At 42.9% G+C, this 15,329-nt stretch overlaps 1 protein-coding gene and 1 pseudogene across 4 annotated transcripts in view; both read right to left on the bottom strand.

Moving 5' to 3' along the window:
* Positions 1 to 5,704, bottom strand: part of LOC109908818 (dnaJ homolog subfamily C member 13) — a 65,351-nt gene extending 59,647 nt beyond the window's left edge. For 3 of the 4 annotated variants that reach the window (XM_020507532.2, XM_031796178.1, XM_031796179.1), the window contains exon 1: positions 5,646 to 5,704. In XM_020507532.2, the coding sequence (XP_020363121.2) occupies positions 5,646 to 5,689 (44 nt within the window). In that variant the 5' untranslated portion in view covers positions 5,690 to 5,704. The other variant, XM_031796180.1, reaches the window with a different exon arrangement.
* Positions 5,705 to 12,570: 6,866 nt separating this feature from the next.
* LOC109909563 (cytochrome P450 2F3-like) lies at positions 12,571 to 14,624 on the bottom strand (annotated as a pseudogene).
* Between the last annotated feature and the right edge of the window lie 705 nt (positions 14,625 to 15,329).

Raw genomic sequence — 15,329 nt, 5'->3', positions numbered from 1 at the left:
CTTCCATTCAGCCACAAGAGCATTAGTGAAGTTAGGCACTGATGTTGAGCGATTAGGCCTGGCTCGTAGTCGGTGTCCCTATTCATCCAAAACCATTTCTGTATGTGCCTCCGTTGAGCACGGGGACATTGTCATGCTGAAACAGGATAGGTCCTTCCCCAAACTGTTGCCACAAAGTTGGAAGCACAGAATCGTCTAGAATGTCATTGTATCCTGTAGCGTTAAGATTTCCCTTCACTGGAACTAAGGGGCCTAGCCAGAACCATGAAAAACAGCCCCAGACCATTATTCCTCCTGCAAACTTTACAGTTGGCACTATGCATTGGGGCAGGTAGCATTCTACTGGAATCCACCAAACCCAGATTTGTCCGTCAGACTGTCAGATGGTGAAGCGTGATTTAGCACTCCAGAGAATGCGTTTCCACTGATCCAGGGTCCAATGGCAGGGAGCTTTACACCACTCAAGCCGATGCTTGGCATTGCACATGGTGATCTTAGGCTTGTGTGCGGCTGCTCTGCCATGGAAACCGATTTCATGAAGCTCCCGAAGAAACAGTTCTTATGCTGATGTTGCTTCCACAGGGAGTTTGGAACTCGGTTTTCAGTTTTGCAACAGAGGACAGACGATTTTTTACACGCTACTCGCTTCAGCACTCGCCGGTCCCATTCTCTGAGTTTGTGTGGCCTACCACTTCGTGGCTGAGCCATTGTTGCTCCTAGACATTAACACTTCACAATAACAACACTTACAGTTGACCGGGGCAGCTCTAGCAGGGCAGGAATGTAATAAACTGACTTATTGGCAAGGTTGCAGGCTATGACGGTGCCACGTTGAAAGTCACAAGCTCTTCAGTAAGGCCATTCTACTGCCGATGTTTGTCTATGGAGATTGCATGGCTGTGCACTCAATTTTATACACCTGTCAGCAACGGTATGGCTGAAATAGCCAAATCCACAAATTTGAAGGGGTGTTAACATACTTGTGATAGATATAGCACCCCTTGTGGGCACAGTCGGTAATATCATATTTTTCTGTATCAAAAAGCGGCTTTGGTGGTGGGTGTCGCAATGAATACATTTTCTACATACTTTATATCTGATCAGTCGTTTATGTTTACACTGAAAGTATTTTTTTCTAACCCCCCCCCCCCAAAAAAAAAAATAGTACTTCAATTTGCCAAGGGAGGATACAAACACAATCAACAAGGCAGAGCAGCAAATGGATCCTACACTGCCTCATACGACAGTGTATGAGTGTACGACAGTGTATGGTTTTTCCAAGCAGTGAGTGCACAGTGCTGACTCCGCAGAGCCTCTCTGAACGCTGAGTGACTGTGTAACCTGCCTTCATGTGACATTTGAATGTGCAATAACACAAAATGATTGGAGTTCTGCACAAGATTGAATGATAAATGCAAATGCTGCAGATATAACAAATAGTAAGTTATGGGAATAAAGAGTCAAATCTTACAACTTTTAATTGTTTTTGTCTGAAAGGAACACAGTCAGCAAGCCAGGACCCTGGTGTAACAACAAACTTCTCCCCATGTCTTGATCCTCACTTGCTAGATTTGGCTTACAAACAGAGCTTTCCTGGATTTTCCTTTCGGAAAAGCTGACCACGACTCCATTTTGTTGATCCCTGCCTACAGACAGAAACAAAAACAAGAAGCTCCCGCGCTGAGGTCTGTTCAACGCTGGTCCGACCAATCGGATTCCACACTCCAAGACTGCTTCCATCACGTGGACTGGGATCTGTTCCGTATTGCGTCAGACGACAACATTGACGAATACGCTGATTCGGTGTGCGAGTTCATTAGAACGTGCGTTGAAGATGTCGTTCCCATAGCATAGTGAAACTGAAAGCGCGAACCACTGATTTTAATCAGGGCAAGGTGACTGGAAACATGACCGAATACAAACAGTGTAACTATTCCCTCCGCAAGGCAATCAAACAAGCTAAGCGTCAGTATAGAGACAAAGTAGAATCTCAATTCAACGGCTCAGACACAAGAGGTATGTGGCAGGGTCTACAGTCAATCACGGATTACAAAAAGAAAACCAGCACTGTCACGGACCAGGATGCCTTGCTCCCAGGCAGACTAAATAACTTTTTTGCCCGCTTTGAGGACAATACAGTGCCACTGACACTGCCCGCAACTAAAGCATGCGGACTCTCCTTCACTGCAGCCGACGTGAGGAAAACATTTAAACGTGTCAACCCTCGCAAGGCTGCAGGCCCAGACGGCATCCCCAGCCGCGCCCTCAGAGCATGCGCAGACCAGCTGGCTGGTGTGTTTACGGACATATTCAATCAATCCCTATCCCAGTCTGTTGTTCCCACATGCTTCAAGAGAGCCACCATTGTTCCTGTTCCCAAGAAAGCTAAGGTAACGGAGCTAAACGACTACCGCCCCGTAGCACTCACTTCCGTCATCATGAAGTGCTTTGAGAGACTAGTCAAGGACCATATCACCTCCACCCTACCTGACACCCTAGACCCACTCCAATTTGCTTACCGCCCAAATAGGTCCACAGACGATGCAATCTCAACCACACTGCCCTAACCCATCTGGACAAGAGGAATACCTGTGAGAATGCTGTTCATCGACTACAGCTCGGCATTTAACACCATAGTGCCCTCCAAGCTCGTCATCAAGCTCGAGACCCTGGGTCTCGACCCCGCCCTGTGCAACTGGGTACTGGACTTCCTTACGGGCCGCCCCCAGGTGGTGAGGGTAGGCAACAACATCTCCACCCCGCTGATCCTCAACACTGGGGCCCCACAAGGGTGCGTTCTGAGCCCTCTCCTGTACTCCCTGTTCACCCACGACTGCATGGCCACGCACGCCTCCAACTCAATCATCAAGTTTGCGGACGACACAACAGTGGTAGGCTTGATTACCAACAACGACGAGACGGCCTACAGGGAGGAGGTGAGGGCCCTCGGAGTGTGGTGTCAGGAAAATAACCTCACACTCAACGTCAACAAAACTAAGGAGATGATTGTGGACTTCAGGAAACAGCAGAGGGAACACCCCCCTATCCACATCAATGGAACAGTAGTGGAGAGGGTAGTAAGTTAAGTTCCTCGGCATACACATCACAGACTAACTGAATTGGTCCACCCACACAGACAGCATCGTGAAGAAGGCGCAGCAGCGCCTCTTCAACCTCAGGAGGCTGAAGAAATTTGGACTGTCACCAAAAGCACTCACAAACTTCTACAGATGCACAATCGAGAACATCCTGTCGGGCTGTATCACCGCCTGGTACGGCAACTGCTCCGCCCACAACCGTAAGGCTCTCCAGAGGGTAGTGAGGTCTGCACAACGCATCACCGGGGGAAAACTACCTGCCCTCCAGGACACCTACACCACCCGATGTCACAGGAAGGCCATAAAGATCATCAAGGACATCAACCACCCGAGCCACTGCCTGTTCACCCCGCTATCATCCAGAAGGCGAGGTCAGTACAGGTGCATCAAAGCTGGGACCGAGAGACTGAAAAACAGCTTCTATCTCAAGGCCATCAGACTGTTAAACAGCCACCACTAACATTGAGTGGCTGCTGCCAACACACTGACTCAACTCCAGCCACTTTAATAATGGGAATTGATGGGAAATGATGTAAAATATATCACAAGCCACTTTAAACAATGCTACCTAATATAATGTTTACATACCCTACATTATTCATCTCATATGTATACGTATATACTGTACTCTATATCATCTACTGCATCCTTATGTAATACATGTATCACTAGCCACTTTGTTTACATACTCATCTCATATGTATATACTGCACTCAATACCATCTACTGTATCTTGCCTATGCCGCTCTGTACCATCACTCATTCATATATCTTTATGTACATATTCTTTATCCCCTTACACTTGTGTCTATAAGGTAGTAGTTTTGGAATTGTTACCTAGATTACTTGTTGGTTATTACTGCATTGTCGGAACTAGAAGCACAAGCATTTCGCTACACTCGCACTAACATCTGCTAACCATGTGTATGTGACAAATAAAATGTGATTTGATTTGATTTGTGATTTGAAACGGTTTGAAACTAAACTTGAACTTTGGGGAAATTCTCAGATAAGCAGAGATCAAAGGGGAAAATACATGCATATAAATGACTGTGATGATAGCTAACATAATAACACTGTTACCGATGACGAAAAGCCTGGCTTTACACACTTGATGTTTGAGAACTATGTGCCTCAACATTTCCACTGGGGTTCTTTCAATATTATCAGTTGGGAATGATGCTGCAACTGTTAACTTTAGGGAAAAGGGTATTGTGATCCTTGTTCCCCACAGTTGGATAGCATCCATGCAATCAATGACTAGGCCTAATGGATCTCAGCCTTTGTTGTGGATATAGGCTTATGTGTCTGATTTACTGAAAATGGTGCTAGTGAGAATCAAGACAAGGCTACCTTTAAAACGGTTACTTTAATCTTGGATAACGGGTGGATGTAGCTAACCTTCTTTTGGTCTACAACAAATTTGATATTGACAGATATTGTTCTCCAAATTCATTGTTGCCACTAACTTACAAGGACGCAAAATCACCTACACAACGTTACTGATAACGCAGAAGCAAAATAATGTAGTAGCTAGAAGTAGAAAAAAACAATGCATGACAGCCACAACCAAGTGAGGTCAGCCTGAGAATGTAGATGCTGCTATCAAATTCAACGTTTGATTACTAAATGCATTTCATTGTACATATCACACAGGTCATGACCAAAACAACAAACACCTTGCCAGACGTAGCGGAGTTTACTCAACTCTACGATATAACGTTACATCTCGATGGAAGATATCCAAATGACATGGATCCAAGTTAAACTAACGTAGAGTTATGCTAGACGTTGACACAACTTCCGTTAGAAAAACTAGTTTTGTGTCTGCTTTCGTAGACACAATGAAAGAATGTATATATGGGTGTCTAATTTGATAAATAACTGCTGACTCACTTTAACCACACCCCGTTTGCCAGCCGCGGTGTATTTGTCTTTGGTAACGTTAGCAAGCTAAAGGCTAGTAGGGCCACATTCAAGTGCAGCTCTAGCTGGCCAAGTTGGAAGGATACGGATAGAGACGAGACCTAGTAAAGACGGAAGCCGAAATGGCCATTTCAGTGATACACATTGTAATATCTCATGACAAGCGAAGCCTACAACTGTCGCAATGTTTTTATTTTTATCAACACACACTTCAACTGGATGTGCTTTTCACCAAAGAGGGAAGCTAGCAAACTGTATACAGTAGGTCAGCCATGCTTAGCAAGGGTTCTGTGTAATTTACACGGAGGTGCAGTCGCAGATTAATTTACCTGTTTGTTCGCGACCAGATTTGATTATTTTCCGAACCTCAACCCCCGACACTCCAAGATGCGTGGCTGTTGTGTTTCTGTTTTGCCAACCCGATGATGTTGCTGTTCAATTGCGCTTTCAATGCTTAGGATGCTGCCATATTCCTGACAGGCGAAAGCGCACGCGCGAAACCTAGGTTTTAATTAATGCCGCTAATGTCAGAAGTGACTATTCATAGCAGTTTAGGGCAATTAACGTAGCAGGTTAGGATAATTCGGTCAAGGCTTGGAAAAGAGTTCGGGTTATATGCACCTTTTTGACGTCACGTTAACATTCGCGGCATCCCTTCTAGACATGACCAGAAACCCGCCTGTCATGAGTGTGTCAGCTGATGTGTCAGCTGATTGGTTTGTTGGCTATAAGCCCAGATCTAGGATCAGCATCATACCAAAGAGTGTAATATCGCGTTCAAAACAATTGGGAACTCGGAAATCTCTGACTTCAGTGCGTTCAACGCAACTGGGAACTGTCGTCCAACTCCGGTTTTCCGGCTTGCCGCCTGAAGCTCACCAACGTCATGATTTGACGTCGTTTTTCCCGAGTTCCCGTTTGTCTTGAAAGCACCATCTTTCTAGAGCGCCGACTTTCAGGCCTGAAGATAAATGACGTCATGATTTGACCTCGTATTTTTGTGGAGTTCACAGTTGTCTTGAATGCACCATAAATGCCTTGAATGCCTTGTGTATTGAGAGCAACAATTTCTAAATGTTACTGAGTTACAGGTCATATGATGAATTCAGTCATTTGAAATAAATTCATTAGGCCCTAATATATGGATTTCACATGACTGGGAATACAGATGCATCTGTTGGTTAAAGATACTGTTAAAAAAAAAATATGGTCCTCAGGATCTCATCATAGTATTTTTGTGCATTCAAATTGCTATCGATAAATTATGTTCGTTGTCCGTAGCTGATGCCTGCCCATACCATAACCCCACCGCCACCATGGGGTACTCTTTTCACAACATTGACATCAGCAAACCGCTGACCCACACGATGCCATACACATGGTCTGTGGTTGTGAGGCTGGTTGGATGTACTTCCAAATTCTCTAAAATTACATTAGAGGCGATAGAGAAATTAACATTAAATTCTCTGGCAACAGCTCTGGTGGACATACCTGCAGTCAGTATGCCAATTGCCCGCTCGCTCAAAACTTGAGACATCTGTGGCAAAGTGTTGTGTGATAAAGCTGCATATTTTAGAGTGGCCTTTTATTTTTCCCAGCACAAGGTGCACCTGTGTAATGATCATGCCGTTTAATCAGCTTCTTGATATGCCACACCTGTCAGGTGGATGGATTATCTTGGCAAAAGACAAATGCTCACTAACAGGGATGTTAACAAATTTGTGCACAAAATTTGAGATAAATATTTTTTTTGCATATGGAACACAATATTGCATATGGAACATTTCAGGATCTTTTATTTCAGCTCATGAAACATGGGACCAACACTTTACATGTTGCATTTATATTTTTGTTCACTGTATAACTGACCTTAAATTCGCAAATAAACAGTAAACCCAAAGAATTAGCAGAAAGACCCCTTCCAAATTAAAACGGTACATCACTTTTCCTCTCTTCCCGACCACCATATAATCTACAAATTACTTTTAATTAAATCATTTTAAACATACGGTACATTTTGGTACATTCACTCCCTGTCATGGTTTTCTCACAATTTCTGAGAATCAGTATAGTAATCACATGCAGGCAGTGGTTTCATCTGTTATTTCTAAAGGGGAATAAAACACAGAATAGGCAAATACATGAAAAGAGACAGAATGGATTTTTTTTTTGCTTTTGTTGTTGTCCTCTGACAACAAAAAAATCTGCAAACTTTGAACTGGTGCAAAATAAATTAAGTCTTGCCCACTACTGTTTTCATTCCTGAAACGGTCAAATGTATTTAATCAAGAGTGTTGTAGCGCCCTCTATAGACAGCATCTTGACCCTTCCGCTCAAAGTAGTAACGACAGGATCCACTCTATGTTGTCACAGGTAAAGGTCTAACACACATACAGGCTAGGATTGTGGCCATCTATTTACACATGAGTGTGCTATTTAAGATGCAATTGTATCTACTACCTGAAAATGTAATACAGATATTAAATAAGTTGAACCCTCCATCACCTCCCTACTCTATTACAGTACACTCTGATAGAGACCTAATTTGACTTACATATGGCGCAACAAATCTATGTCTTGATCACAAGAACGTCCTCCACAAATGTGCACTCCCAGAACATAGATAAAGAATACAAAAACAGTTAAGTACCATGAAACAATAAAATGACATTTGTCTAGTTTTGACCTCACTTTGTAGAACTCAGGTCAGTCACACGAACAGCCTTGTCAAACCAAATAGCTAGAGATAGCAAACCAAACGTTTCTAGAATTGTGTCATGTGACAGACTCAGTGTAGTCAATCAAAGTACAGTTGGTCTGTAAGTTCACCAAATGTAGTTCTCTAAACAATACAACACAATTCAGCAGTGACCTGCCAGCCAGCTCCTCAAACCGAGACTAGTGTCACCTGGGTCCCATACCATAAAGTGTGATAACTCACCTTGCTTGAATGTAGATGGGAAACATCTTGGCTTCTGTGACTGAGTGGCAGAGTGATGTTGAGAGTGGGACAGGGACACTGAGTGGTCACGTTATGAAGCATCTGATTCAGGGGCCTACCAGTAACCTTGCGCTGCCCATTAGCTAAATTGAATTATAGATAGACACAAGAGGAAAGGGGAGCATTTGGCTTCTATAGGATCCTGCAGAAACAAAATGTACATTGATATCTACAGACTTCAAAGAAAAGAGGCAAGGAGGGAGGCCGAATTAACTTTGACAAACTTTTTATTTCGTTCACATGGAGTCAAATGGGAATGAAAGAACACACGTTGTTCTATTTATATAACAAATTAATTATTTAGCATCAGATAAACAACAGATAAGGATTTTCCAATCTGCAACAAAAAGTTCATCTCAGGGGCCTGTAAAAGGGTCACAGATCACAGAATTAGCTGTGGTTGATAAAATACCTTCAATGTGCTTCTCTGAGCCATTTAGAAAAATAGGGCAGCGCAATATGCGTACACACATCATGAGGTCAACATGTCATGTAATAGGCCTAATGTACACTATTTTTATTTACCCTAATGTATACCCTTGAATAATTAATTACACAAATTCAATGACAAAGTTTTATAAAGACCCTCAATGAAGATAAAGGAGGTCATGTTCTTTTGTTTTAAGTTAATGTTTGTTTTTTGTTATTGGTAATGAAAATATATCGTATAAAGCAGTATATATTACTCGCAAATTGTGTAACGATTCTCGTTGGTGGAAGGAGAGGAGGACCAAAATGCAGCATGGTAAGTGTTCATCATATTTTAATAGAAAAACTGAACACTACACAAAATAACAACAAAGAGAAAACAAAACAGTTCTGCCAGGTGAACCAGACACTAAACAGAAATTAAACACCAACTACCAAAACAGGCTACCTAAGTATGATTCTCAATCAGAGACAACGAACGACACCTGCGTCTGATTGAGAACCATACTAGGACAAACACATAGAAATATAACAACATAGAAAAAAGAACATAGACTACCCACCCCAACTCACGCCCTGACCAACCTAACACAAAGACATAAAAAAGAAACTAAGGTCAGAACGAGACAAATTGCTCATACTGTATATACAGAAACATAGTGTAGTATTTCTTTCTGATTAAAAAAAGAAGAAGAAAGCTAGAGAAAGAGTCAAAAATAATAACATCTGAGATTAAATCTGATTGAATGTGATGCATCCTATAACTAAGTAACATGTGGCATCATCACCTAGCTCAACCCCCATATACATTGACTTAGTTGCTGAGACATAAAGACACTGATTACACTGGTTCCTGGACCTCCTGACTGACAGTTGGCCTGACCAATCTGTCTTCAACTCTCATTAAATTGCACTGGCATAAATACTCAGCATACACTACATTACTGTCTGGTCCACTCAGCATACCTGCTCCCCAATCCTCACTCCTGACCCAACTGAACTGACCAGGAAAAACTCTGGGCCTTCATTATTAAAGGAGATACACTTCACAGAGCTCAAAAGGTAAGGAATACAGTTAAGGGCTTACTTGGTACATCTATTTCATCATACCCATCTAGTGTGGTGGTTGACAGGAAAAAAAAAAAATTAAACAGCTGATGTTGCCAATAATTTTGATGAGTTTTTTTTTTTTACAAAGAACATTTTTACTGAGTGATAATGTAAACACCCATTCTTCCAAACATGCTATTGTCCAATGGATTGATGATCATATTATGAGCAAAAAAAACAGATATTTTAATCTACAAATGGTGTCAGTAGAGGAGGTGTTAAACCTATTGAAGTCATTACCCGATGGTAAATCTACAGGTTATGATCTTATGGACAATTTTTTTACTTCGCTATGCTGCTCCCCAGATTACAGCTCCACTGAAATACATATTTAATTGGTCACTGGAAAAGGGAACATTTGCAAATGTATGGAAGATTGCTAAACTGTCCAATCCCAAAAGACAGCAAAAAAAATGACTCCTGCCAATAATCGACCAAATAGTCTACTCCCTTCACTCAGTCAGATATTGGAAGGTATTGTGAGAAGACAAATATGGGAGTACATGGAAAAGAATGATCTGATTACAGCCCATCAGCATGCCTATCGCAAAAAAAACATTCCACTATCACTGCATTGGTTGACATGACTGACCAGTGGCTCAATGCTATGGATACTGGCAAGTTTGTACTATTTTTAGATTTTAGTGCAGCATTTGATTATGAAATAATTTTGACAAAATGATTGCATTATGGGTTTAAGGAGGCAGCATTGAGTTGGGTACAGTCATATCAAACAGACAGGAAACAGTCCACCTTATCAATGGGTCATTTTCTTTTTCCCTCCTGCTTTAAACTGTGGAATACTGCAAGGCTGCCTTGGGCCACTTCTTTACATAATATATACCAACGACCTTCCTTATGCCTTATCTGAAACTCAAGATACTATATTTGCAGATGATACTACAATTTTCGACAGCAAGACAATCGGTTCAATAGGTACAGCAAGCTCTACAAGTAGATCTGGGAAATATCAGGGAGTGGGTTTGCCAGAAGAAATTAGTTTTGAACACCAAGAGAACCAGGGTTATGTTGTTCTGTTCCGCCAGGAAAAGGCCAACACAGCATAGGATACAACTAGGTATGTGGGGAGTACAAATTGAGGAATTGGCAGAATGTCACATTCATCATAACAAGGAGACCAAGGGGCAGCGTGATAAGAATACATTCTTCTTTAATGAAAGAGAACCACTGAACAAAAGTATACAAAGCAACCGTGACGCTATAAGACACGTGTGCTGACAGGCAACTACACATAGACAATAACCCACAAAACCAAAATTGCAACCTAAATAGGATCCCCAATCAGAGACAACGATAAACAGCTGTCTCTGATTGGGAACCAATTCAGGCCACCATAGACCTAGACATACCAAAACCCCATCGAATACAAAAAAACCTAGACAAGCAAAAACACACATACCACCCTCGTCACACCATGACCTAACCAAAATAATAAAGAAAACAAAGATGACTAAGGTCAGGGCGTGACACAGAAACCAAGCTACTAGGAATGCAGCTAGACAACTGCCTATCATGGTCATCTCAAATTACTCATCTATGTAAAAAAATATATATATATTAAAACTGCATGCATTTTCATAAGGATAGCTAAATATTTCCCGGGAAATATTCTTAAGTAAACAGCCCAAGCTTTATTTGAGAGTCAGGTGAACTATTGTTCTGTGGTCTGGAGAAATGTATCAAAGTTAAATTAGGAGGCTGCAGATTGCACAGAACAAAGCAGCAAGGATTGTTATAAGGTGGAGATATGGTTCTTCTGTTGTAGTCATGCTCAATACTCTTGGTTGGTCATCAGTCAACAAGATAATTGAAAAAAACATGAATATTATTCAATCATAAAGTATCTGTTATGAATAAAAAATATTTAAAAAATGTACCTTTATTTAACCAGGCAAGTCAGTTAAGAACACATTCTTATTTTCAATGACGGCCTGGGAACAGTGAATTAAATGCCTGTTCAGGGTTTGAACTCACAACCTTCCGGTTACTAGTCCAACACTCTAACCACTAGGCTACCCTGCCGCCCCTGTTATGAATAATGAATGTTATATAAGCATCTACAGTGGTGGAAAAAGTACTCAATTGTCATACTTGAGTCAAATTTAAGATGCCTTAATAGAAAATGACTCAAGGAAAAGTGAAAGTCACCTAGTAAAATGTTACTTGAGTAAACGTATACAAGTATTTATATTAAACTATCCAGATGGCACATTTTTCTTGTTTTTTTTATTGGCAGATAGCCAGGGGCTCACTCCAATACTCAGACAAAATTTACAAACGAAGCATTTGTGTTTAGTGAGTCCGCCAGATCAGAGCCAGTAGGGATGACCAGGGATGTTCTCTCTAAGTGTGTGAATTGGGCCATTTTCCTGACAAAATGTAACAAGTACTTTTGGGTTTCAGGGAAAATGTATGGAGTAAAAAGTACATTATTTTCTTTAGGAATGGCAAAAATATGAAGAGTGAAATACAGATACCCCCAAAAAACTACTTAAGTAGTACATTAAAGTTTCTTAACTAAAGTACTTTACACCACTGCAAACTCTATTCACAACAGTATTCAGTTGGTAAGAGACAGACATTCAGTAAATACTAGAAATAGACTGTCCACCATCAATGTGTTATCCAGACAGAAAAGAGAAATGGGAAAAATAACATTTTGAGTTAGAGCAATAAAGAAATTGAATCATTTATCTGAGCCAACCAGAAACATATAAATTCAAACAATAGTTTAGAATCATTTGAATACAATAAATTGGAAGGTTGTGCGGGACTATGGTAGATGAAGGAATCAATCTATCTTTTCAGACTTAAAGTATTTGTGGTCAATACGTCAGTGTATTATACTGTATGTGAAAATGTGATCTTATTATAAATTGTATTTTAATGTTTAAGGACTCTTGGAAGATTAGTCCAAATGGGGACTAAAGGAGATCCTAATAAAATCAAACATGGTTAGAAAAAAAAGAAAACACCTGTCCAACACAAGCATTTCGCTACAATGTGTATGTGACCAATACAATTTTATTTGATTTTGATCTCCCCGTCATCTTCACACCTCCTCCTCCTGAGTGAACCTCCTATTTTGCAGCTGCAGTTCCCTTCCTGGTCAGCGGCGGGTAGCAATGAGCTGGTAGTGGCGCGGCACATTAGCGAAGCTGCTGAACTCTGGGCTTAGGTTAATGTTGTCAGGTCCTCCAGGGCAGGAGAAGGAGAAACGCTGCAGCAGAGATACAAGGAACAGAAAGATCTCCATACGAGCCAGAGACTCCCCCACACAGGCACGCTTACCTGCAGAGAAGGCCAAGAAGGCGGGGTTCTTCTGGAAGTTTCCGTTCTGATCCAGAAAGTGATCAGGGTTGAAGGTTGTGGGCGTGGGCGTGACCCAGTGGGCCTGGTCTCTTAGAACAGAGTGAATCATGGGAATTATCACGGTGCCCTGAGGGATATTGTACCCTCGAAATGAGATATTCTTGGTGGCGTAGTGCGGGATGTTGAACGGGACGATGTCCAGGAAGCGCTGCACCTCATGGATGACAGCATCTGTGAAGGGAAGGGACTTCCTGTCCTCCATCTGGGGAATGCGTTGTCGTCCAATGACTGTGTCAATCTCCTGCTGCATGTGCACCTGAATGTTGGGGAATTTGATGAGCACTATGAGGGCGTGTCTGAGAGTGGTGCTGGTGGTCTCTGTTCCTGCCAGATAGAGGTTCAAGTCTGTGGACACCAGGTTCTCATAATGGAACTCAGAGGAGGACATATCCTTCTCCTGGTTGAGTTAGGTAAGGAAGCAGTCTATGAAGTCTCTAGGGTTACCTGGGTCCATGGTTTCCTGGTGCTCATGGATCTTTTTCATCACAAAACCTCTCAGCTTGTCCACCTGGCCGAACACAACTTGCTGCCGACCAGGCAGGCGTTCCATCAGCCAGGGGAAGATGTTGTAGAGCTGTCCCCAGGGGGTGCTTCCAAAGCGCAGTATGGCTGAGAGGATGTTGAGCAAGTGCAGGAAGTTGTCATCCTCGTAGCCGAAGCGCTGGTCGAACACCAGGGAGCAGATGACGTTGGACACTGCGACTCAGGAAAGTGTGGGGTCAAAGGGCACAGCTTTAGTGCCGTCTAGACTGTCTATGAGATGTTGGCTCTCCTCCTGTATCCACTCTTCCATTCTCTTATGGCCCATCCCAAAGTCTCTCAGTGTGGTCAGGGTGAAACGACGCAGCTTGCGCCAACGCTCCCCGTTACTGATGGCCAGGCCATATCCCCTGGTAGCTCGGACCAGAAAGGGGACGGGAGCTCGTCCTATGAAGTCCTCAGCCTGGTCCACCAGAGCCTCCTTGACCGCCTCGTACCACAGCCCGCTGACGCCCCAAATACACTGTCATCACTGGCCCATACACACCACTCCACTTGGTGAGCGTCTTGAAGGGGGCCAGTTTGTCCATCTGAAGCAGGTTGCCTAGCAGCGGCAGAGCGTGGGGTCCGGGGGGTAGACGGATATGTCTCTGTCTCCTCAGCAACCACAGTAGAACCAACACCAGGCCGCCCAATAACAAGCTACTACACATCTCCATTACTCCGGCAGGCAAAACAAAAACGTGGCTTCTTCTGTATTCTTTTTTAACCCACCTCTTTTATCTACACCTCTCTTTAGTGTTTTCCTTCTCTCAGGGCAGCAGTGGCTGTCTGTCACTGTTGCATGCCTGACTGTGTGTGTTGAAGATGTTTGCAGAGATAACGGGGTGTGTTGAAACTTGTCTGGGACAGCGGTAAACAACAGATCAAATGATTGGCTGCTGTCATCATGCCTCTCCTTGTTCGGGCGGTGTTCGGTGGTCGACGTCGTCGACGTCATCGGTCTTCTCGCCATCGCTGATCCATTTTTCATTTTCCTTTTGTTTTGTCTCGTTTTCCCATACACCTGGTTCTCATTTTCCTCCTTATGTGTTGTGTATTTAACCCTCTGTTCGCCCCATGTCTTTGTGTGGTATTGTTTATTGTAGTGCTTGTGCACATTTTGTTTGACTGGTGCGCATCGGGTTATTGTGCCCATACTTTGTATTTCGTATGCTGTTGGTTTTACTATTAAACTGCTCCGGCTATTATCAAGTTCTGCTCTCCTGCATCTGACTTCTCTGCCACCAGATACGCACCCCTTACAGCTGCTGACATCACAATCACGTGACTGCACCTTGACCCCCAACCAATTTATGTGCAGAAAACCAATAGAGTGGAAAGGACTGATATCTAATACTGTGTCTGTCTAGGTTTTAAAGTGTTATTTTTATTAAACGGAATACAACAAGGATAATAACTAGACAACCATAAACTGAGGACGATGTACATGACAATATTCTGTTGCGTACAGCAGGTCAGCCACCAGGGAGAGACTAGTCGATGCCTGGTGACAGAAGGAGTGTACATCACGAGGCGACGACACCATCTGCTGGATGTGCCAGGTCTCGACGGGCTCTCAGGCCAGGACAAATTGGGGCTGATTGGGAGATGGTGAGTAATCAAGGGCTGATTGCTCACCAGCTGTGCAAGTCCCATAAAGCTGCCTGAAGGGCAGCACACAGGGGAGAGTCGGGAAAAAAAAGGACTCCCGTAGGGTTGGTTGCAGAGATATGAGGAGGGAGTTGAGTTTTTGTGCCCGACAGGCTACAGCAAGACCCGGAGCCCAGAAGACGGTATCCTGGAGAGGGTCTCATGGGGGAGACTTATCCTTTTCTTTGATTTATTATTTA

This window comes from Oncorhynchus kisutch, linkage group LG18 (assembly GCF_002021735.2).
Source record: "Oncorhynchus kisutch isolate 150728-3 linkage group LG18, Okis_V2, whole genome shotgun sequence".
NCBI classification, from domain to species: domain Eukaryota; kingdom Metazoa; phylum Chordata; class Actinopteri; order Salmoniformes; family Salmonidae; genus Oncorhynchus; species Oncorhynchus kisutch.
This window is presented reverse-complemented; position numbering and strand designations above follow the sequence as displayed.